At 29.8% G+C, this 24,963-nt stretch overlaps 1 protein-coding gene across 2 annotated transcripts in view; it reads left to right on the forward strand.

The window, feature by feature from the left end:
- The window catches only part of RapGAP1 (Rap GTPase activating protein 1), a 642,055-nt gene that overhangs the window by 66,945 nt on the left and 550,147 nt on the right, over positions 1 to 24,963 (forward strand). Inside the window, exon 1 of one of the 2 annotated variants that reach the window (XM_076398308.1) lies at positions 9,213 to 9,365. The exons of the other annotated variant lie outside the window; for it this stretch is intronic. Within the exon in view, the coding sequence (XP_076254423.1) occupies positions 9,232 to 9,365 (134 nt within the window). The 5' untranslated portion in view covers positions 9,213 to 9,231. Of the gene's footprint in view, positions 1 to 9,212; positions 9,366 to 24,963 lie in introns of those variants that run through there. 2 annotated transcript variants of the gene reach the window in all.

Consider the following 24,963-nt stretch of genomic DNA (forward strand, 5'->3'; position numbering starts at 1 on the left):
TATATATATATATATATATATATATATTTATATAGGACAAGAAGAGGCGACTAGTTGAACGGCGATACAAATCGACACTAAGGGTAAAAAGAGACCAATACATCTCACTCGTTACCAGTCAGTTACTTATAAAAACAGATGGCCCGATAGTCTGAGTCGTATTGCATAAGATATATACATCGTGTATTTACAAGTTCAATATTCCTCCACGGAATTGACAATTGATGACAATGGATAAATTTGTTGTAATAATAATTAGAACAATTTTTGTTTTATTTGGGTAATGATATTAAAAACTTATAAAATTGGATTACAAATTCATACATTTTTCGAATATAATGTGAATATACATTACATTAATAGTAGAGTCTACATTTATTGGTTACCCATCATCAATAATAATGTTTATGTTGTCTGTTTTTAAATTAGCAAGAACTGATTTAGATTTTATTAACTATTAGAACTGATTAATTTTTATATGATATACTAAATAAGGAGAAAAGAAATTGGTAATTAGTAGAAATAAGTTTTCGATAGAATTGTTGAAGAACATTTCCTTTAATTAATTCCTTGTTTATTTCAGGTTCTTATTTCAAGTCAGAGAAAAACATATTAAATAAAAGAAGAATAAATGTAGTAATTGGTAGAATTAGTCTTTTGATAGGGCTGTTGAAGTATAGATATATATTTTTCCATTCGCCATGGTATATTTTTATTAATCTTACGTGGCGTCGGGAATTAATGGGATTTGAGACGTCTGAAACGTATTGAAAACGATCGTAGAACCGTGGAGGATGGCCGATGTGGATGGCGAAATTGCGATTTTAATCTTCGCGGTATCGAGCTTACGCAGACGACACGCTAATTTGGTAACGAATGCACCGACGGCTTTTAAAAATGTTTAATTGGATTTCTACAAGCGAGCACTTTAAATAGCATTATAGACTGTTATTATTTAAAAGAGTTACTATGAAAGACGTTGAAAAAAATCGACTTGATATTTATGGTTATAGGGTAAATACACATCCAATCTGGGCTTACATTTTGTGAATTAGTATTTGTATTTTAATTTATATAGTAGGTACATGAAAGATCCGTATTTTTAGTAATTAAATACAAAACATTAATATATGCAACAGAAATTTTAATTAAGTAATCGCAATTGGAAATAACAATTTTTATCGAGACCCGCAAAGCAATTACAATCGTTGCTAATTTTTGGTTCTTTGAACGCAAATATGAACTGAAATTCCAAACAAAAATAAAAGCGATTGAGGATAGACTATATTGTGGCCACGATAAAACATACAATATATAGTTTTCATTTTTTGAAATACATTACTCAAAAGATTTGTGCTCGCAGGATAATACGAGAAGCAAGATAACGCGATTTATAAAAAAATATTATTGATTGTGTAATAAGGTTTCATCAAAGGTTGTCAATTAAAGAACAGCGGACTAGTGGTAGTTTGAATGCGAACAATTATCTTATTTTGTTGTAACGGCAGGCAAACAATTGTCTATATGTTTTAATGGCAAAATGCCTTATATACTAAGAAATACGAGTACATATGGTATTAGATTACCAAATTGGTCTTAGGATAAACTACTTCAGTTGGCAGCAAATCTAAAAATGTCTTTCTAATTGTATTTTTAAATTAAACATTTTATAACAATTGTCCTTTGGCAATAGTGCAAAATATGACAAGGATAATGATCCCAGTCACGCCAGTAATTAAGATATTTATTATTAGTTTTGAAATGTTTCAAGGTACCTGTAATTGTTTTTTTGTTAGAAAGAATGATTGTTAGAGTGAAAATTAGATTATCTGGTAGTGTATCCACATTTTATACGAAGTTTGATCTAAATAAATGCGGTTTTTCACCTCTTATGGAAATATATATTTTAAAGGAAATGAATAAATGAAAATATATATTTTAAAGAAATCCATTTTACAGGAACTGTAGGAAATCTGAAAATATAACCCCAGGGTTGAAGCCCTTATCAGATGTGGACGTTTTTGGCATATTTCTATGATTTTGTATCGCTAAAAGAAATATCAGACATAGAACAATCATTATAGTTATGTCAGTAGCCAGAGAGTTTAAGGTCAGATGCGTTCTATGATTCTTGCCCAGTCTAGATAAATCCTAGTTCTAGCCCTAAAAATGAGAGATGTGAATTTGAATTGAATAGAAATGAAGAAATTGTGCTTACATTTATTTAATTGTCTATAGGGAATTGAGTACATGAAGCTGTTTATTACTGATCTGCAACCATTCAATTCATTTGATTTAGTTCCACTGGATTTCTGCTTACTGTCTTTAACTTTTTCAGTTACGAGGAGTTTAAAACCGAATTGAAGATTTCTTTAAAGACAATTTCAGAAAACGAAAAAGTTTAATATTGGATGGATTGCCAAATGGTCCAAATTCGATTGTAATTAAACTAATTGTATTTCCTTCGTAATACTCTTGTACTAATAAATAATAAAAATGAATTGAAAGCAGCTATGTATTCTTTTTTAAAATGTTCGTTTTATTAATTCACTCTGTTAAATTTTACTCTGTGTTTTGTTTGATCAAAAACCATATAGTATAAAATATACCCAAAGGAGTATGTCCTACATTAAAAAATCTCTAAGTTCTCACATAAACAAACAAACGAACATACAAAAACATCCAGCCGGCTTGGTTGGTGCAGTGGTAAAGGCGACAGGACGGTCCACCTACTGTTGCGATAGTCTCGGGGATTGTTTAATATTTGTGATTGTCCTAGGCAAGAGTCGACAAGGCAAGGATCCGACAAAGAAAATGATCCCAGTCACGCCAGTAACCGGGCTGGGTTATACCGGATGTCTTCTGGGATGATTTCCAAGTTGGTCACTCGCCAGTCGGTAGGCTTAATGCCGAGGGCCGTGGTTCGGAGCCCACGTCAAACAGTCCAGATAAACCCTCGTTTGTAAAAAGAGGACTTAAAAAATATATAAAAAACATCCAATTTAAAACAATATTATATTATAGGGTTATAGTTTGTTAACATAGTCAAACTTTGCATACGCCATTGTCATACTAGAATATATCTATAGGCACAGATTACTTGTCAATTCGATTCTGGTCAGATAGGATCTCCTTACAATCAACTCTCACTAATATTTTTAAGAACTAACATGTGAACTAATTTGTTAATTTCCATTTCATTTAGTTTATGTATTTGAAGAACATATTATTTTAAATTTTAGCTCTATACTCTTCTTCATATATATTTTAATTATGACATATTTGACAATAATTCATTCGCGCAATATTCATAAAAAAGAGGTCAAAATTTTGCCTTAGAATATTAATATAATGCTTTTAAAAGATCATCGATTTATCGTCTATCGATAGCTCTGGGTAATTATTTTGATTATTTCCCTATCGTAATTATATTTGATTCAATTGATTATTATGTGTAAACATGTATGCTGTCTTAATTAATTGATGCGAGAAGCCCTCAGAATGTCCTTGCGACGCCTAATTGTCACTATATTGGATGGCAAGGCAATTTCCATTTTCTTTTCATCGTTTCCGGCTAATATTATTTTGTCGTAACATACATGGCCGCGAAATACCGTCCGCGTGATTTTTAATCTTCGAACAACGTGACAGTAATCATTTGCCATGTCTTGTATTTTATACCTTTTGTGTTTACGGAACAAACTAGCCATATATTTATTACAAATAATTTATTTTACTATCACGTTTAATTATTTTACCATTAGTAATTTCAACAGCAATAGTAATCCCATCTTTTTATTGTGATTATTTCGAATTTATTATTCCTATTTACATTACTTGCTACCATGTTTGTTAAACTATGATCGAACATGTGATAAGTATCATTAATAGTATATATTATTGTTTCTGCTCAGAATTAATTCAATTATAAGTTTTGATACGGTTATGTGATACATTTGGCGGATTTACCATCGTTAATATCCAATAGATGAGATTGCTTTTTAACCGACTTCAAAAAAGGAGCCGGTTTTCAAAATTCTTTTTTTATTCGAAAGAATGCGCTTCCAAGGTGGCATTGGAAACTAGTCAGGGTGGGGGAAGATGTTAAATCGAGGGAAAATCTGAAATTTCAAAGGCACGGACAATGTTTTCATATATTTTTTATCTAAAATAATCAGATATTGGCGTATAATATTATTGTTGAACTAGTGTGACGAAAAATCGGAAGTAGTTCAGTGTTAAAGTCAGTCAGTTTGCTTTTTAAGTACTAACCATATCATATGAGGTGTCGTAGAACTGAGGTGTTGTCCAACTGTTATGGACGTGTTAGACTGGTTAGAACGTAGAGCTCACACGTGGAGGTCGATGATTCAGTATCAAAGAAGGCAGTATCTCTTTTTGTTCTAGTTTGATTGGAACATTTGTCAAATCACCTAGACTAGATAGCGGACCCCATGGCCTGAAAAGTATCTTATTTTCAATCATTGTTTCTTTATTAATACTTTTCTTCATACGGGCTGTACTTTTACTTGGGCTATCCATTGTAATACTTGATAAAATTACTGCGTAATTTATTGAGTAAATGTCTAACGCTAAAAAAAGAATAATAAAATATTTTTAACAAAAAAATTGAACCGACTTCAAAAAATAAATAACGAACTCATTAAAAAGTAAAAAATAATGAAACTTAGAAACACAGAAAAAAAGTTTTTTAAATAAAATATGTACATGATAATCGTTGTAATAACCGTAATAAAAGTAAATAAAAAACTTACTTAACCTATCTACTACTCGTATTTTATATTCTATTATATACACACAACTTAACTTAAAACCTACCTAAACCTATTTATCTATTTACAATATTATTTTGACTACTACCAACTGATCAATAGTGTGTTCCGATTGGATTACTATGTTCCTATTATATCATGACCAATCATTGTACATACTCCAGTTAAATTATTAATAATTGTCAATACTCGTCCTCATTACTCACTTCATTATTTAATAAGTTGATAAATGTGTAATTTTTAATTCATAATATTTTGTTAAAAAATAGTTAGACGTATTAAATTATTTTATATCAGCAATTCTAATTTGACCATGATTGATGAGATATATAGGTATTCAGAACCTTTAACGATTTATATAAAATAAGGCAGCTTGTTATCCTTCTGTTGTGTTCTCATTACTATTTTTAATGATTAGAATGTTTTGCAATTTCTTTAAGAGATTTGACCTTAATTTTCTTAAATCTATGGAAATATATATATATATATATATATATATATATATATATATATATATATATATATATAAAGCATATGTACAAGTATAACTTTAATATTAAAAATATTATATTCCGATAATTATCATCACATAATGTATATTACGTGTATGTAACAAAATTAAAATTACAGGTTTATGTCTGTTGCGAGATATATCTATGCCACAGTCTCTATATTACAATAATGGATAAGTTGTAATTTGCGATAATTACTACTGTATATCTGTAGCGAACATTTCAATTTGGTAACATAGAAAGTACGACGAGAAAAACGTAAAAACTGTATTTATTTAATTTGAAGTTTGTTGTTGCACTAAGTAGGTCAGGCAATGAAAATTAAAAAGTGGGACTGAAATTACTTTTATACAGAGTACAAAATACGATAATTTTTTTATTATTTAGAGCGACTAAGTGTAAACTGCTTAGAGCCCTACACGAGTTTGGGATCTGGAAATAAACTTGTCTGTTTAATTTTTTTTTGTACATACGTCATCAAGATGTGTAATGTATTCCCTGCCGCAATTTTTAAATTCGTTTCAGAATCAGACCATATTTTCCTTCTCATTTTGTTCTGGTTAAAAGAGGCATAATGCTGTCTGATTAGTTCGAACACGTAAACGATTGAGCTTGTCAAAGTCGATCGGTTGTCAGACGTATGCAAAAGTCTTGAAAGCAATAGTGATAAGAGGTTATAAGTCTAACCTATAAACTATTGTGGCTGTATAATTAACTGCAATATTTAGATGTAATATAATGTTAAAATAAATTATATTTCATAATATTTTTGTTCAATTATTTTATTTAGATTAGAATTTTGTTATATATCAAAGTCCAACTGAACTAAACTTCAGAGTTGATGTGTCAACATTGCGACACATCAATTTGACGTCACAGCGTATGTGCAAAATTACTTTGAATATACCATATGTTATTTTGTCTGGTTTTCAGGATTTGGGTGAAAACATCTTTCTTTTCTATGAAAATGTGAGGCTCCAATTTTGTTATGTGAATACTAAGAATGTCCTTATGTCCTGATTTATTTATTTAACAATATTTATATAAAATTATAATTATATTTATAATAAATGTAACAGTGGTTACTTTTTTTCTATAGTAGTGACTCAATGTAACTAGGTACAAGTCGTCTAAGAAATTTTATAGTTGGGGACTTGAGAATAAGATATAAGAAATTTTGCTCTGTACTAATGAAGTTATCTGATCAGACCAGTCACATTATAAATAATTGTGATGACGCGGTAGTTGATAATTGATACAATTTTTAAACGGCTCTTATAATTAATTAGCGAAAATGAGAAATAATTTGTAAGTACTGGATAAGATTTGGAGGAAACTGTTAGGGCTTTCTTACACTTGCTGATTATGAATTGAAAGGTTTTTACGATTTTTTTGTTTGAAGTTTGAAGCTTTATTCAAGTAAATCACTACAGTGTATTTTATTTAAGTTGCCAAATTTATTCGTTCAAGAAACACATGGATATTTGTATACTTTTGCCGCTGAAGCGTGGAATTTTTTATTAATCTCTAGAACTTACTAGAACAATAAGTATTATTTTATGCTTTCCGTTATACAATATAACTATAGTAACATGTAGAATATCGCTTCAGTAAGTGATCTGCTCTATAAGCTTATAATCTAAATCTTATTCTATATGTTTTTTCATGTTAAATGTCGATGAATATGCATTCTCAGATATTTACTGAGTTATTTTTACTGAGGCATAAATCTACGTTCAGCTACAAAGAGTGAATGCCACGTGGCTAGATTTTGTCTCTTTTGCTTTGATACGCCATGTTTTCAACCACAATTCGACCTTGTTTAGATGAAGTAGGAGTAGGTCAGTTGTTAACAATCTTCTGTGATTATTTTGAGAGTCTTAATGCATAGATTTTCATAAACTTTGGAGATCACAGGTAACGGGGCTATAGGATGATAGAAGGATATCTTGCCAATCCGTGTGGATATATTTAGTTGTATGTATATGCCTAGAAACTGGTTAGGTTAGATGAAAGTTCTTTGAGTTTTTGAACTGAGTTTTCATGTAATAAGTTCACTGTCCACTGTCTATCGAATTCCATCCATTGTCTTCGAACCTTTTTGGCCATCTAAGCTACAGGTCGTCAAAGACTTACTGAATTGACACCAAAATTATTACTTTTCAATTATTGAAACCAAATCCAACAATTGAGTTATGGCGGAGCAGCGTCACTATAAGATTCTAAGTGTTTGATGGGCTTTCGCACCAGGTATCTTCAAATCAAAGAAAAAATGTAATGAAAGTTGAAAAATAGAATTTGGAGTCTGTTTTCACTGAACGTCTTATAACATTAAATGAAAAACGGTTACTTCATGCAGTGAAATGTCAAGAATTATCGGTTTAAGCAATTGTTTAGATTGATGCTCGATGCAAAATACATACCTTATTTGTAATATATTTTAATGGGTTTTGCAAGATTAAGCCAATCATAAAATTTGTCTGAAACTGACAAAGCCAAGTATTAAAACTCTGACAAGGGAAAATAATAAACATGTTACGATGATACAAAATCGCTAAACTTTGAAAGTTATGTTCAGTGACGTCCTATCTTAATATGGCGTTTTAAATTAAACAATTTTACATTATTTAATTTGTGGCATTTTCTATTATTAGTGTTGAGACTTACTAGTAATGCGATTTTTACATAATGTATATTATATTTAGTTTTCAAAATTTGTTTTATATTATATGGGTATTATTCCTTATATGTTATTTTGTGTTTTTTAATATGCGCCTTGACTGAAACTATATATTGAATGTTGGTTAATATTTTTATTGTAATTTAATTATAGCTCCTATATAATATATATAGTTTGATTTTTTGCACTGTTACAAAATCGTGCCTTTATTATCTGTGTTAGGTATTTTTAAATATCCTAATCCAAACACTTACTGCAGTAAAGTATAGATATGTAAATAGAATGTAATAATATCCTTGAGCATATTTAATTAATAAGTGTTGATATAATATTACCTCTACCACTACATACCATATTAATTGCTAACTGTGAACACACATTAATAGAAAACGAAGCAAACGTGTCAGAAGACTGATTACAAATACGGTTTTATTTCCAAAAAAATTATAAAAGCGTAGACATTCATTCGATAAAACGTGCAATTTTTAATTAAGCGATTAATTAAATGAAAGGCATGATTATAAAAGTAAATTTGTAAAGAAATTGTTTCCTGCTTCTTTTAGTTGAACCGCTAATTAATTTTTCCATATACGCCGACAATTATTCATTTTTGAAGCAACACAATTATAATTTTTTTATTGTTATATATAAGATTCCGCCTTATAGAGATAAGAGACGATAAAATTTAGTAATTAGTTGGACATTAACCACCTTATATGCACATATAATTTTAGTACTTAAATTCAAAAATCAGTGTAACTAGTAAAGTAGATTTACTATCAGTTGTAAGAAATATATAATAATATTGTTTAATGCTATTTGTTTTTGCCTTTTATGATTATTATGCCTTTTATGATTATATATATATATATATATATATATATATATATATATATATATATATATATATATACATATATATATATATATGTATATATATATATACATATATATATATATATATATATATACATATATATATATATATATATATGTATATATATATATACATATATATATATATATATATATATATATATATATATATATATATATATTTGATTATATATATAATTGATTAATAAAAATATATTTTCTAGGTTAAAAGCGTTCATATCAAACTGCATTTATTAAACTGCAAAGTAGTTGAAATAAAACGGAACTACATTTCTTTAATGTGTGTGTAGGTTTATAGTGTAGTGACCGGGTGATTAAAAAAGTGAAACAGTGTGTATGATATGATAAAATGGTGCTCCAAAACGTCTTATTGCCTCGTAGACCAGTTCATCGTCAACATTCCTTGGATGGATCCATGGAAGCTCCAAAGGTACCTGCTCGAAGACGATTTCTGTCTACAAGCAGAGCTACCAATCCTCTTAGGTATGTTTATATTTTGGATGTTGGTGGTGGTTTAAAAAATAATTGTTTCGTGGTATATATAAGGATAATAGTAAAATTATAATTAAAATCATCTATTCCAATTTTTTTATCATTTGTATCGGATTAGTCTGCACTGATGTCTTTTCTATTGTAGTACTTCCAATAAGACAGCCAATGCACGTCATACATGGCGTCGAATATACTACGAAATGTTGAAAATGTTTGTAAAATGTAAAATGTGTTTTAAACTCGAAGCAGATTTTTCCTTCTCATTTTACCCTAGTTGAAAAGAGACAGAATGTTGTCTAATGCATTGGAACATGTAAACGAGTCAGTCTGTAAAATTCGATTTGTGTTGGTACCGGTCGATACTGTTGTCAAATCTCTACAAAATTCTTCAGAAGATTAGTGACAATAAGTAGAACTTACAAACTGACAAACATTTTAAACCAAAATTCGAATATTTAATATGGCAACAATGCAGTGTGTTGACGCCATCAATTTTATGAAATACATTGGCTGTTTATTGGCTGTTAGTTCATCTTGTATTTTCGCCATAATAGTAAATTATAACTTAATTAAACCATTTCCACTATGGTTATTCTATTTTTATTTTTAATGTCTAGTTCCAGTTATCTTCTCTGTTGCTTTTACTATTTCATAACCCATTTCATCCCTCTCGAAAATTAATAGAATTTTATACTATTAAAAATATTATTTTATTACTGAACTAAAATTAGAAATTTCAATTAGTTCATAAATTAATTTATAAATGAAAATAAGGAAAGAGAGTTAATATTACTGTTGTGACAACAACAACAACAACAACAACAATGTGGCTAAATATACATTTTTATTGTTACAGAAAAATTGTTTAAATCTTCTTGAGTCGACATTGACATGTTAGAATATGTCGCCAACCTAACTTTTTTGTTGTTTCTTGGGATTAAATATGAATAAAATTTGTTGATATATTAAAATCTATTTAGGTTGCTTTGTGGAATACTGTGTATGGAATATTAAGGGGCAACGGCAATGATATTCTGTATTTTATATCTTAACATAGTATAAAACAAAGTCGCCTTTTCTGTCCCTATATCCCTATGTGCGCTTAAATCTTTAAAACTACGCAACGGATTTTGATGCGGTTTTTTTCAATAGATAGAGTGATTCAAGAGGAAGGTTTATATGTATAATACATGCATAATATACTAAGGCAACATTGCTAATTTTAGAGGTTTCTAACGTGATGTCGTAAATTAACCTATTTTTTTAGGCTTATTTAGCAATTAGCAAAAACGCTGCCTAACCCTACGAGTTAGATCAAATTAATGTACTACAGTATTGTACACCATAAAAAGGTCTACAAAAAAGTCCGCGATGGTATATGTTTATCTTTTAGGGATAACCCACATTAACCATTTTTATTGTTTACTTTTTACGTGAGAAAATGGCTTATTTACGAAGCTATTTTAAGCAATACGGCATTAATCTTTATCGAATTAAGTACCTTAAATACAGTGTGCAATTAATATAGATCAATATGGTTCCTTACAGCATGTAAATTAAACAAATATTTTCGGAGATATTACAAATTTAAAATTTGCGTTTAAAAATGTGTAATGTAATAAAAATTGTATGAATTTACATATTCCAAAGATAGCAGGAAATCTTCATAGTAAGTATAGGGGAAGAGGAATTGTTTTACTCCAAATTTAATGCGTGCAGGCCAAGGGCAGTAATGAATGAACCAAAAATACTGGATCGATTTTAATCATGTTTTCATTGAGTGACATAGGCATATATATTTTATGCCCGTGCAAAGTCGGAGCAGGCCGCTATGTTTTTATATACAACGTTCATATTTTTTCTGTAGTGTATTTAATTTAGTATCAGCATTGCACCCGTGCGAAGCCGGGGCGGGTCGCTAGTATAACATATTCTATAGGTGGTGGGTATATATACATATCCATATGGTTTTATACACTAAAAAATATTGTGTTCTAATGAGATTGAATTTCTTATGTTCATGAAATGGCAGTAATACGTGGCAAAATTTATTGTAAATTGATAGTTATTTTTTACAGTCTTTATTTATATCTAATAGGTTAGCGTCGTCAAGAATATTGTTTGGCTAATTTAAAATTTGTTGGTTTCGATAATCGTGGTTTCGAATTCTGCTGAGGCACGGTCGTAAATTTTATATTAGTGATTATTCAACATTTGTGATTGCCCTTAGCCAAGGGCAAAATCCGACAAGGAAAATTATCACAGTCACGCCAGTAATCAGGCTGGGTAAGACTGGATGCCTTCTGGAACGATCCCCAAGTTGATCGCTCGCCAATCGATAGGCCGAGAACCGTGGTTCAGAGCCCATGTTAAACATTAGGTCAAGTCCAGATAAACCCTAGTTGGTAAAAAAGAGACCCTAAAATATTTTAAAATAGAACAGTAAATATTAAATAACCTGTCAATTGAAAAGTCCCCGGCCTGACACATAGATGGCGTTACTAGAATGAAATCCACATGTTTTTAGTTAGCCCTAACCTTCAAAGATGCTTGTATACATTTGACAACTGTCGGACCATTAGTTTGTGAATTATAACATTTTGAGAGAAGCAACTTGTGTTATTGTGAAAAAAAATGATAAAAAGGAATATAGCATGTTTATAAAATATTGCTTTTTGAAGGGAAAATATAGTTGAAACAAAAATTTTGCTTGATGCCGAGTTTATGGATACTTCTCCAGGAAAATTAACGATCAAGTATTGGTATGCTTTGTTTAGACATGGTGAAATGAAGACGGTGAACGCAGTGGACTCCCAAAAGAGGTTGTTACCGACGAAAACATTAAAAGAATCCACAAAATGATTTCGAATGACCGTAAATTGAAATTGAACGAAATAGCAGACACTCTAAATATATCAATTGAACGTGTACCTCATATCATTCAGCAGAAAGCTCTGTCCAAAGTGGGTGCCGCGCGAGCTTACTCTTGGCCAAAAACAACTTCCAGTTGATTATTCGGAGCAGTGTTTGAAGATGATCAAGCGTAATAAACCCAAGTTTTTGCGTCGATATGTGACAATAGATGAAACATGGCTCCATCGTTTCACTCTGAAGTCCAATCGACAGTTATCCGAGTGGACTGAACATGATGAACCCGGTCCAAAGCGTGGGAAAATACAACAGTTGGCTGGCAAGTTTATGGCGTCTATATTTTGGGATGCACATAGAATAATTTTCATTGACTATCTTTAAAAAGAAAGGACCATCAACAGCGACTATTACGTAGCGTTATTGGACCGTTTGAAGAACGAAATCGCCGAAATATGTCCGCATATGAAGAAAAAAAAGCAATGCTTCACCAATTCAATGCACTGTGTCACAAGTCAGTGAAAACGATGGCAAAAATCCATGAATTGGGCTTAAAATTGCTACCTCATTCACCATATTCTCCAAATCTGGCCCCCAGCGACTTTCCTGTTTTCAGATCTCAAAAGATTGCTTGCTTGGAAGAAATTTTCGTCGAATGAAGAGGTGATCGCCGAAACTGAAGCCTATTTTGAAGCAAAGGACAAATTATACTAGAAAAATGTACTGCGAGACACAAAACAATGTACCACGAAAAATTGGAGGGTTGCTATAACGGTGTATCACCCTTGAAGGGAATTATGTAGAATAAAAAAAACAACTTTGTTAAAAAATATGTTACTATGGTAGGCCGGGGACTTTTCAATTGACCTGTTATGTATGAATAAAAAACCAAAAAACTATTGTTTTGTTAACATGTAACATTACCGTTCAATATTTATTAAATATCTATAATAAATATTGACTAAATAAATTTGCCTTGAAATCATTTCTTTTTCATTTAATAATTAGTAGAATATATCAAACAGTGCTTCAATTAATGTTGCTAAATCCTTAGCTTTATTTTCTAGCATTAATATAACCTCATTGTATTCATGATTAGGTGAACAATAATAGTTGCGAAATAATCATAATTAGATCGGTATCTTATTATTGGCTGTACTGTATAATAGCGCATTGTCTTGACCTTGATCATTCCGATTAAGTAACAGTTAGGTAATGCAAGAAACTTTCATTTGTTTAGAATGTATCCTTCAGTTTTTAACATGTTTTTGGCAAAACAAGAATAAAAATTATGACCTTATATCTCGCCAATTTCGCGAGTATTTTTAAAACAGATAATAAATGCTCTTCGTAAAATATTGAGTTCATCGGATAATCAAAAAGATAAAATTGGGCTTGCAAGAACACATCAATCAAACTCTTGATTCGGCTCTATAATAATTGCATAATGCTAAAAAATGAATGAACCTTGACATAATTAACTTCGAGAATTTTTTATGTAATTGTCATGTCACTGAACGAAATCAAAAGTCGATAATCGTATGTTTTCGCGATGTTTATGTTAATGGACCACTAACCTTAAAAGCAAAACATCTCACGCGACGACAAATGACTCACGACTATGCTATCTTAAGCACTTGATTTGCGAGTCGTAATTAGCGACTTTATCAGAATGGTGTATATTCTATTCAAAATAGCAGTGGGCTCACGTCATCTGAAGTTAAAACGTCGCAATGTTGCGCCTCAACTCTGAGTTTTAGTTCATTTTAGCTTTGATATTCAACAAAATTCTAATATAACTAATATAATTAAACTGTCGAAAATACAATAATATTATAATAAATTAAAAAAAAACTTTATAAAACATAATTCATTTTAACATTACGGTACATCTAATGCATATATTATCAAAGGACTTAAAACTACAATTAAGTACACACTTATAATAGTTTGTAGGTTAGTGGTATGTGCGAATATATTTACATTGAACTCTTTTCTATACCACTTATGTGTTAGAGTTCTAGGTACGTTCTTTATGTAGTCATATCGCACGGAGCCCTAATCCACCTAATTAACAATTGTATATTCAAGTAATATATTATACTTTCATTAGACAGCATACTTACCTTTTGCGCTTAGTTCTTGTGTCATTCAGTACAGTGTTTCCTTGTAAATGCATTTTGATATCACTGTATTTCTCCTTAGTTTTTTTCTAGTTTTTTTTTTAGTTGGTTCTGTTAATACCCGTTAATACATCTTTCTTGATATAACTAGATTTAATCACTGCATTCTCCTTAATGCATCTGCAAAACAGTTACTATTCTTTCTTCCCTGGCACATTTTAACAAAATGGTCATGTATATTATGAACAATTATACACATATCTTTGCACATAAATCTTTTACTCTACGATAACATTTCCTACAGTTATCATATTTTAATTATACACTCACATTTAGTTGTTTCCACTCTTATCTACAGGGTTGTTTTAGAACTTGGCAGCGTTGAATCATATCATATTTAGAAAGTTTCATTCAAGTGAATAACTAAGCTGTTAATTTCCAATCTATCTAATATTTGTTCATTTCATTTGTCAATTTCTTCTTCAATATTTCTGATCGAGTTTATCCAAACCGAAGGTATTACTAACCGTTCCTGTGTGAAGTATTATATGTCTACAATGAATTATTACCAAATGTTATGACTAATAAAATCAATTTTTATTCAAACATTTACCGTTTTCCAAAAACTTTTAGTGTCATAACACTATTTTAGTTATCATCTTGTCATGAATTATCCATGTCCCATCTAAATACATAAATTGAAATAATAAGCCTTCCTTCATTTTTTTATTTGCTTTTAAAAATTGTATTTTTTTGAAAGCATTATCCGGAACTTCCATTAGACCTCTTCGATATTTTTCAGACTAACAGTTTTCTCTGAAATTAGTCTGTCTTAAACACGTCGTATTTTTTGTAGTAGATGGAGCTTTAATTATGTCAGTAATTATTTATTTAAATTTATTGTCATCTAATAAATTAACTATAGCGACTATAGAGACTGACTGACTATAATTTGATTTAACTCTAGGCCCATAGAAGGTGATTTTGTTTGTACGAAGCAAAGTTTAATGTGTTAAATAATGATAGATTTAGATTTATTAACTCAACGTGTCTTTCCGTTTTTATTGATCCACTGCTAGCAACAATTGATTTTGAGCTGAACATACTTTTGTATGTTTATCTCCCCTTTTTTTAAAGAATTTTTTTGACTATTGACTATATACTCGGCACACTTAAAATGTTACCAAACCTTACAATATTTATTTTAAATAGATTTTAAAACCCAAACAATTATATTAATTTAGATTTGTTTTGTTGGCAATTTAAATTTATTTATATGTCACAAAATTATATTATTATTTTTGTATTTTTTGTGCTCGGCACTGACTTCAAACTGTGTGTTCAAACTGTGTCAGGTGTTCCGTGTTCGTGTACCTCTTTAAATTTGCAGCAAAACAAGGGATGTGATACTCCAGGGTCTCCAAATCGAATTTTTTATTAATTGAGAGATTTAATAGATTGTTAGTCAGTTTAAGTACAATTTTGTGGTCAAAATTCGTTTGCAGAATGTGTTGTGAATGGTCGTCATGTTCGCTAAGATTGGAATAAAAATATCTTTACATAGGACGTTAAAAATAATTACGGCGGTATTGTAGTCTAGAAATTTTAAAAATTTGTTTTTCAAATTTAAAAAGCTAAAACCTTTCAGAATGATGAGTTAAGGATATACACTTTTTAGTGACGAAACTTTAAATGAGTCCGAAACTAATTTTTCTGAGACCTTTGATATGATTCAAGTTTTACTGAGCCGAGTTATTTAAAATTTGGTGTCGATACATTCTTCTATTTTTCTAAGTAATCCTACAACAAAATCTGATATATAAATCAATGGAAAAAAATCTCGGTTTTTTCGAACATCCGTAATTTGCGATTTACTTTGATACATTTTTGTCACCATAGTTCTAAATCAAAATAAGAACAGTGGTGTGAATCCAGTAATTTGGTTCCTAAGACCTGAAATCGATCGATAAAGTATAGCAAAATATTTTCAAACTTTCAATCACATTTACTCTTGTTATATTATATTGTATTTAGTGTGAACCACTAAATTTTGAACTTTTAATTTTGCCTTGATAAAAATAATTTTTAATTTAAGACTAGTGGGGGCTCCATACAATTAAATTCCAACAGGACAATAACAAATTAGATAAATGAAAGGAAAATAATATAATGTATGTTAATCAGTATTTATGAATTATTTACCTTTGTGCCTGAGATTTAATTTTCCATGCATTCACTTAAGACATTAATGAATATGAACGCCTTCGAAGTAGTAGAACTAATTATTTAATGCCTGATGTATTTATTAATATCTGTTGATCAGTCTAGATTCGAAAAATGTCTTTATTTAATTTTACGATTTTTAATATTTCTCTTTTATAAATACTAACAACATGGTTTATTTGAGTCATTTCACCTTTTTTAACAACATTCACAACATTTTTTATTATGTTGCTTATTCTATTTATTTTAGGTGTTCTGTATATTCGTCTTTTTAAATAATTTTCAGTACAGTCTAATTTTAATTTTTATTTCGATATATCATTACTTGACATATAATTATATTTGGTAGTCCAGTGGTTAAGGCGATCGAACGATTGTCATGCTGTTAAGAAAGTCATTTTTTGTCTTTTTTGTTGTTGCGGATTAGAACTTCATAGAAAGACAGTAAATAATCGGAGAAATATTACGGATCAATAGTATTGAAGTATTAGAAGAAATCCACCCAATTCAAAAATTGTTTTGTGGGATAAAAGTGCTTGATTCCGATATTTTGTAGTTTAATTTTATATTTGCTATAGGGGTTTCATAAGCTATTGGGGGAAATATTTAGCCCATCACTGTGTCTACTATAGTAGATTTTAAAGTAATTCCATGATGGATACTTTCTTTTTTGGCAAAATATGTAAATTATTTAACTAAAAACTCTATTAAATGTTGCAATATATTTGTCACTCGCCGTTCATTATTTTGTTATTTTTGAAGATCGTTATAAATTATTGTATGTATCCTAAAAAATATTTCATGACCTTTCGCCAGATGTGTATTTCCTCGATTTTTTTGGAAATAGCGTCTAGTTTTAGTCATATATTTTGACTTAGTGTAAAAAGTTTGATTACGACGTAAAAACTTGATAGTAGAGTATCGTAATCTGATTTAAATGCACTTGCGATGCGAATTAATCTATACACATTAGATTCCTCATATACAGATTTTAGTGAATATGTGATGTATAGCACTTTTTCAATCGCTTATTAGTTCTTGAAATGTTGTTAGTCCTTTTATATTCAGATATTGATTATCCGCTGTTATTTTGTGGATTGGATTTTTGGACTCCTTTGCGTGAATCTACTCTATTTGGTTAACCTCGCATTGATTTTTGAGCCAATTTGTACGCAACTATAATTTTTAATGACTAGTAGCTATTTTAAAACGCATGAAATTAAACAGTAATATATCATAACCATGATACAATGTTTCTTCAGTGTTCTCTATTAATAATTACCGAATAAACTAAACAACATACTATTTAAAATAGATAATATATACAACCTTCCCCAGTTAGTATTTTGCAAGAAGTTTATGTTCATCAATGCCAAGTTCTTCTTTATCTTTAGTAATTTGCGTGAAATATATTGTAGTGAACATAGAGAGCGTCGAGAGCGAGAGAGAAAAGAAATAGTATGGATGGTGTACACATAAGCTAAATCAGCGAAACAAAAAACAAAACAGAATTAATATTAAATTGATTTAATTCACTAGTTCTGCTCAGTGCTAGTCAATAAATAATCCAAAGCCATAATGAATACTACATGATTTCAGATATCATAAACAACTAAAATAATTATAGGTAACCATGATTGATGGACATGCGTCATGTCCCGTCAACTCAGTTTTAAGGTCATGAGGATGATAGATGATTATTATACAATTAAAAAAACTTTCGATTGTACAAGAAGCTATTTTTATACTGTCGAAAATATAAAAGAAAATCCAGTTGTTGTGCAAGGTATATATTAAATATGAAATGATTGGTGAAATCATTTGATAATTTTAAGTAGAATAATAATTCTAATTATAAAGATTATAGATAAGTCGCGCAAAAGAAAACTGTATATATTCCGAAATAGCTGCATTCGAGGAAGTAAGGTACTAACTAAACATTTACACATACGTATGTTCGAAATATCGAAGCAAGCAATCAAAGAACTAAATGAGTGTTATCTTTTAACTGACTACCAAAAAGGAGGAGGTTCTTTTTCAAAATTCAGGCAGATTTTCAAAATTCTAGTTTAATACCTACCTAAACCTATTTATCTATTTACAATATTATTTTAAATACTACCAACTGATCAGTTTGAAGTCGGTGGCCAGCCCAAACAATATATTTTTGTGACATACAAAAAAATAACAAAACAAATTTAAATATAGTTGTAGTTAAAATAATATTGTAAATAGAGATATAGGTTTAGGTAGGTATTAAGCTTAATTGTGTATATATAGTAGAATATAAAATAAGTGTTGTAGATAGGTTAAATAAAGTTTTTGTTTATTTTTATTTAGTTATTACAACGATTATTGTTAGTGTTAAAAATCTAAGTTTGATTATTTTTTTATTTTTGTGAGTTCTTTATTTATTTTTTGAAGTCAGTTCAATTTTTTTGTTAAAAATATTTTATAATAACTAGGGCTTCTCCGGACTGGATTTAACATAGATTCCAAATCTCGTATTCAGCCTACTGACTCACGATTTACTAGATTTAAGATGGTCTTAATTTAGAGACCATTTTATTGAAGATAAAAAAACCGGTCAGAAGACATTTGGTCTTAGCCAGCCTGATTGCTGCTATGATTGGAACGGTTAGAACTTATGGGATTTTACACTCTTGTTTAGAGTCAATCACAAACATGTAAAAACTCATAATGTGAGTCATGAGATAGGTGTAACCATGCATCTCTTGCATCAGTGAAAAAATGAATATTTTTCAGCTTTAAGCTTGTTAAATATTTTAAGGAAACCAAACTCACTCATTGGTTTTATTTTTTTCCTTTTATGTTTTGCGCTACGGCTATTTGTCTTAGAATAATAAGCAACTGTGTTGTCCATCTTCTAATCCTCTTTGTTTATTGTTTTTTAATGGTCGAGCTTCAATCTGTGGGTGCAGCTCCCATACATCTATATGAATCTGTTGCTGACACTGGGGATATCGCGTCTCTTGGGCATCACATGCTGTTGCCTTCCTAGTTTATTCACCGCCAATGCCAGCTCTTTTGGATGTTGATCATGCTTTGAGGAATATTGAACATGTTACATAAGGCCTTGCTTTGGATCCTTTCCAATATTTCAATATTGGAATTATATAATATTGGCTTGTTGATGGATTTGTATACTCATCATTTTGCTCCCATTGTGGGAGTGGTGACTGTTAGGTGACCTGTTAACCAACTCATACTACGCTGCTGATGAGTTGATTACACTTGGTCCAGATGTGCTTCTGTCAAATTATTCAATCTACTATTCAAGTAAAGCAATTGGCTGTAATGATTGGACTGATTTAGTACTTTGTGATTTCCACCTATTCGAAAATGTACATATGCAAATAAAAATAAGTTTTGTGATGTTGTTGAAGGGAACGGGTAGTTTCATCCAACGTTTTCAATAACTTGTTCGGCATACTTCTTGCCGGTCAGAGAGGTGTATAACATTTTTTGTTATACACCTTTCTGTGGTGTGTATGTACGATATTTCTTATGCCTTTGATTGTCGTGATCTTTAGATAGTTATAAACAAACATTTCTTTAATTATTTGTTCCTCCATGTAATTTGTTTTGTTCCGCCTCTATTAAATTTGCTAAAAAAATATGTAAAACTGGAATTTTAGCTCTTGTTTTTTGAATATTGATAGCATATAATAAGGAAAGAAAGAAGTAATCAACAAAAAAATGAATTTTAATAAACGAATATATTAATTAAATAATTTTTTTTAGTGACATCATTTGTATTTCTGAATTTTTTTTGTCATTGCTAGAGCCCTTTCCTTTACAAATTCCAACCTTGTTCGTTAATTTGCAGAAGCTTTCTATCTATACTAATATACTCCAACCATATAGATAAGGTTAGATAAGGTTAATTTTAAACTTATATCTCTAGATATTATTTATTATTTTTTGAATTTACGATACTTTAGTATAATTTTAAGTTTTAATCTACATCGCTACACAGGTTATGGTATATACCATTGAATTGTATTTGAAAATTGATTTTAAATAATCATTTCGGGATAATTCGCTAAGTTTGTAAAACTTTGTGCTATATTTTTAATAAAGTTATATCTTTGTTGATGCTTTCTGATTTAGCTTTAATTATCAAGAAATAATTCCGGTAGAGGAGACTGCTTTGTTTATAACATTTTTGTCATTTAAAATTCAACTATTCTCTAAATGGGAACGCCGATTTGTGTTAACTGAGGAGATGTAATTAATTTTGCGAGCGATTTTTCTTATTTATTACATCTTACGTTAGATATGCTTAGTACAATCTTAATTTATACATTATTTTATTACTACTGTTCTGTTGTACTTGCATTAATACACAAGCAAGGCGAGTATGGGATTAATACATCAGTAAGTATTTTCCAAGGTAGTGAAATGAGTAAAATATAAAAATATTACTATTTTAATTTTATTTTTTCTTGATCGCAGTTAGCATTTTATTTTTATAATAATTTATCATTATTAAACCATATATTAGCTGCATGAAACGGTATTATATCTATATTCTATTCATCTATAAATTATTTATTTTATATTTTATCACTACCACTATTATATAGGATATTGGGGCGCGGTCAGTCCAAGGTAGACGACGAGCAAGTTTTTGGCATGTAAAATATCCACTGACCAGTAACCTTGTCGCCTACGATTCAATTGGAATGATTTCCGAGCTATGTAAACAGTAATTTGTCGATGGGTGTTACGGTGCGTATGAGGAAAATGTGTCTATCACGAAATGAGATTGAGGAGGTGTAGAATAAAATATCACATTTATTTTAGGAATATTTAAAATATGTACAATGTTCTGCATAGTTACATTATTAAAATGTGATTTTATTCTTTCTGATACTAGTAAACTATTCTTGTACACCTTTTCTTAGTGGTCTTAAAGCATTTGTTGTTAATTAAATATTTCTTAATTCGTTATATAATTTATTCGATGCGATTGTGTTAATTATTATAATTTTGTCATTATAAAAAGTAATTTGTTGAAAAATTTAACTGTAACTGTGAAAAATTAATCAATATATTTCAATCTTATTCTACAACTTTTCCACATCTTTCTGGCAACATAGTGATATCGTGTTGAAACAACTATATTGGTTTGATAGCGATTCAAATGGATGTACTGCAAAAAAACCATGATTTCTTGCACCTGGGATTGTTGTAGTAAATCTAACTTCACTAGTCACAATGCGCTATTGAGAACTTTCTTTTTTTTCATGGCAAATGACAAATGTGACCATTTTACTTCAATTTTCAACCGACTTCGAAAAACAAGGAGGTTCTATGTTCGACTGTATATATTTTTTAATGTATGTTCACCGATTTCTCCGTCAATTGTGGGCCGATTTTTAAAATTCCTTTTTGATTCGAAAGAGTGCATTGGAGGTGGCCCCATTGGAACCAAATCAAGCTCTTTTGGGGGGAAGGAGGGAAACCGAGGGAAACGCTTAAATTTCAAAGGCACGTCCAACGTTTTCACATATTTTTTATCTAAATAATTAGATATTTGTATGTAATTTTATTGCTGATCGGATATTGTGACGGAAAATTGGAAGCCGTTCAATGCAAAAACCATTCAGTTTGCTTTTTGAGCATTAACTATAGCATATAAGACCTCGTAGAAATATTGTAAACAAATGCTTCTAAGGTGTAATGGTTGAAGCGTTCAGCTCTCAAACAGAGGTCGCGGGTTCGATTCCCGACGGGGACAATAACTTTTTGTTGTTGTATAGTTAGAACATTTATCAAATCATCTAGGCTAGGTAATTTAGTGAATAAATATCGAACAGTAAAAAGAGAAAAATAAATTATTCTTAACAATAAGACTGAACCGACTTAGATAAATAAGTTTAGGTAGGTATTAAGCTAAATTGTGTGTATATAGTAGAACATAAAATACGTGTAGTATGCCTATTAACCTGTCGTTAAATAAGGTTTTCGTTTATTTTAATTTAGTTATTACAGCGATTATGATGCACATATTTTATTTAAAAATGTTTATTTTGTTAAAAATCTAAGTTTGCTTATTTTTTAATTTTTAGTGAATTGCTTATTAATTGCTTGAAGTCGGTTTAAATTTTTTTGTTAAAAATATTTTATAATTTTTTCCATCGTATATAAATATCTGGAAACATCTGGTTCATCAATTGGTAAGCTGTGTGAAAGAGTTTGAAATATGTTATCATTTGATAAGTCTTGTAATTGATTGTCTGTGAAGTGTTTTGATCCGTCATCATCAAAACAGTTAAAACGTTGCGAGTTCTATTATGTCTTTGCATATTGGATAACATAATAATACTAAATTAACTATTTAAACTTATTTGCCAGAATAGGTTATTTAATATGTTTATCAATACTTAACATTTTTACCAATATATATATATATATATATATATATATATATATATATATATATATATATATATATATATATATAATACGTCTAAGAAGCCATTTAACCAGGTATATTTCACAACTTCATTTTAAATAGTTACTACAAATAAGATAAATATAACTATAAGTTATACGTATACTATAAAAATTTAGTTAAAACAATAAGTTAGTTATATTTTTTATTAACGATATATTCAGATATTCATCGAATAAAATAGTTCACATCCCATTCTTTATAATATGTTCTTTGTGTAAAGTGCTGTAAGTAAAATTGTAAAATAAAATCAGATTTGAATATATATATATATATATATATATATATATATATATATATATATATATAATTCACTTTCATAAAACTTTATAATATGATATATATTTCAGTATATTATTTGTATATACGTGTCATGTTTTAAAGTGACAAATTTAAAGTATAAAGATTATTATACATTCACCTCAGTTAAGCCTTAGAATTCAACATAACTACTATTAATGTTATATTTGGTTCAATTGATTTGAATTTTTCGAATTATTTTTAAATATAATCAGATGGTTTTGAAAGTGTTATTTATTGAATTGAATGGATGGTCTCCGGTGCTCATTTCATCACGCCTTTCCTCGTGCCCCCTTGCAATTCTCTTGATTTCTTGACTGACTGTGGGTATCTGAAGGTCTCGATGTAGGTAATCAGTCCTATTGTATTTGGGTGCACCCACAATACCTCTCAAGACTTTCTGTTTGCTTATATATAATATTTGCTTATATAATAGCAATATATTATGTACTGATAATTGTGGTTTTCTTCCAATTAGCCAGTTTTCTATATTTCAATTCCAGTTCTTTTCTTTTTTTCTTTATATGTTCCTTCCAGCGAAGTTTTGCATCGAGATTCATTCCGAGATATTTAGCGTTGTTGCTATATGGAATGATAGTGTTATTTAATGTTATTGGTGCTTGTACGGTCTGTTTATAGGTGAACTGCACATGTACAGATTTACTTTCATTAATTCTTATTTTCCAAGCTTGTGTCCAATTATTTATATTGTCACTTGCCTGTTGTAATTTTCGTGAGGCTTCTACACTATTGTCTCCGACAGCTATAATCGCACTATCATCAGCAAATGTAGCCATCGTGATATTTTCCATTTGTGGTATATCACAAGTGTAAAGTAGATAAAGCATTGGTCCCAGTACACTTCCTTGTAGTACACCTGCTTTAGCTTCTTTTATTGTAGATTAAGCTTCTTCTTGCTTGACTCTAAACATTCTGGTTGTAATGTATAATTTTAATAGTTCGGTCTGTTGTCTTGGTAGCATTTTCTGTAGTTTATGAAGGTCGCCATGCGATAGATGGATGATGGCCACAAGGCGATTTTCTCTGGATCAGTCGGCCAATAATTTGGTTTTCCTGTTGACATGTAACTACATCTTAGTTCAGTAGCTGCTTTATGCAGTTCATTGCCTTTAGTTGTTGTCATTCTGGATTCCCATCTTGTATTTTTTGCATTAACATCACCTACAATTATAAATTTTTCTCCCAGGTTGCTTATGACATTCAAATAATTGTCCTTCATTTAATTATATCTTGGAGGACAATAAATTGCGGCTATTGTAACCTTGTATCTGCTTGATTTAATAGTTACTGTTGTTACCTGATTTTCTGCTGTACTGAGCCCGGGTTCTTGATGGTGGGAAATTATTTATTATTATTGCAATTTTTTATTATTATTGCACTTCATCCTCTTGCGGTGTTAGCTGGATGTATGGTATGATAGAATGTATATCCTCTAAATTTTATAAAGGATTCTTTTGATAAATGGGTTTCGGATATTAGGCAAATATCTATTTTTTGTATATCTAGGAATACTTAGCGTGATGTTGCTGGATTCCATTAGCATTCCAAATTGCTATTCGGATATCTTATT

The sequence above is a fragment of the Rhynchophorus ferrugineus genome, unplaced genomic scaffold, assembly GCF_030347505.1.
Source record: "Rhynchophorus ferrugineus isolate W39M unplaced genomic scaffold, kcgeb_rfMv2 rfM1, whole genome shotgun sequence".
NCBI lineage: Eukaryota > Metazoa > Arthropoda > Insecta > Coleoptera > Curculionidae > Rhynchophorus > Rhynchophorus ferrugineus.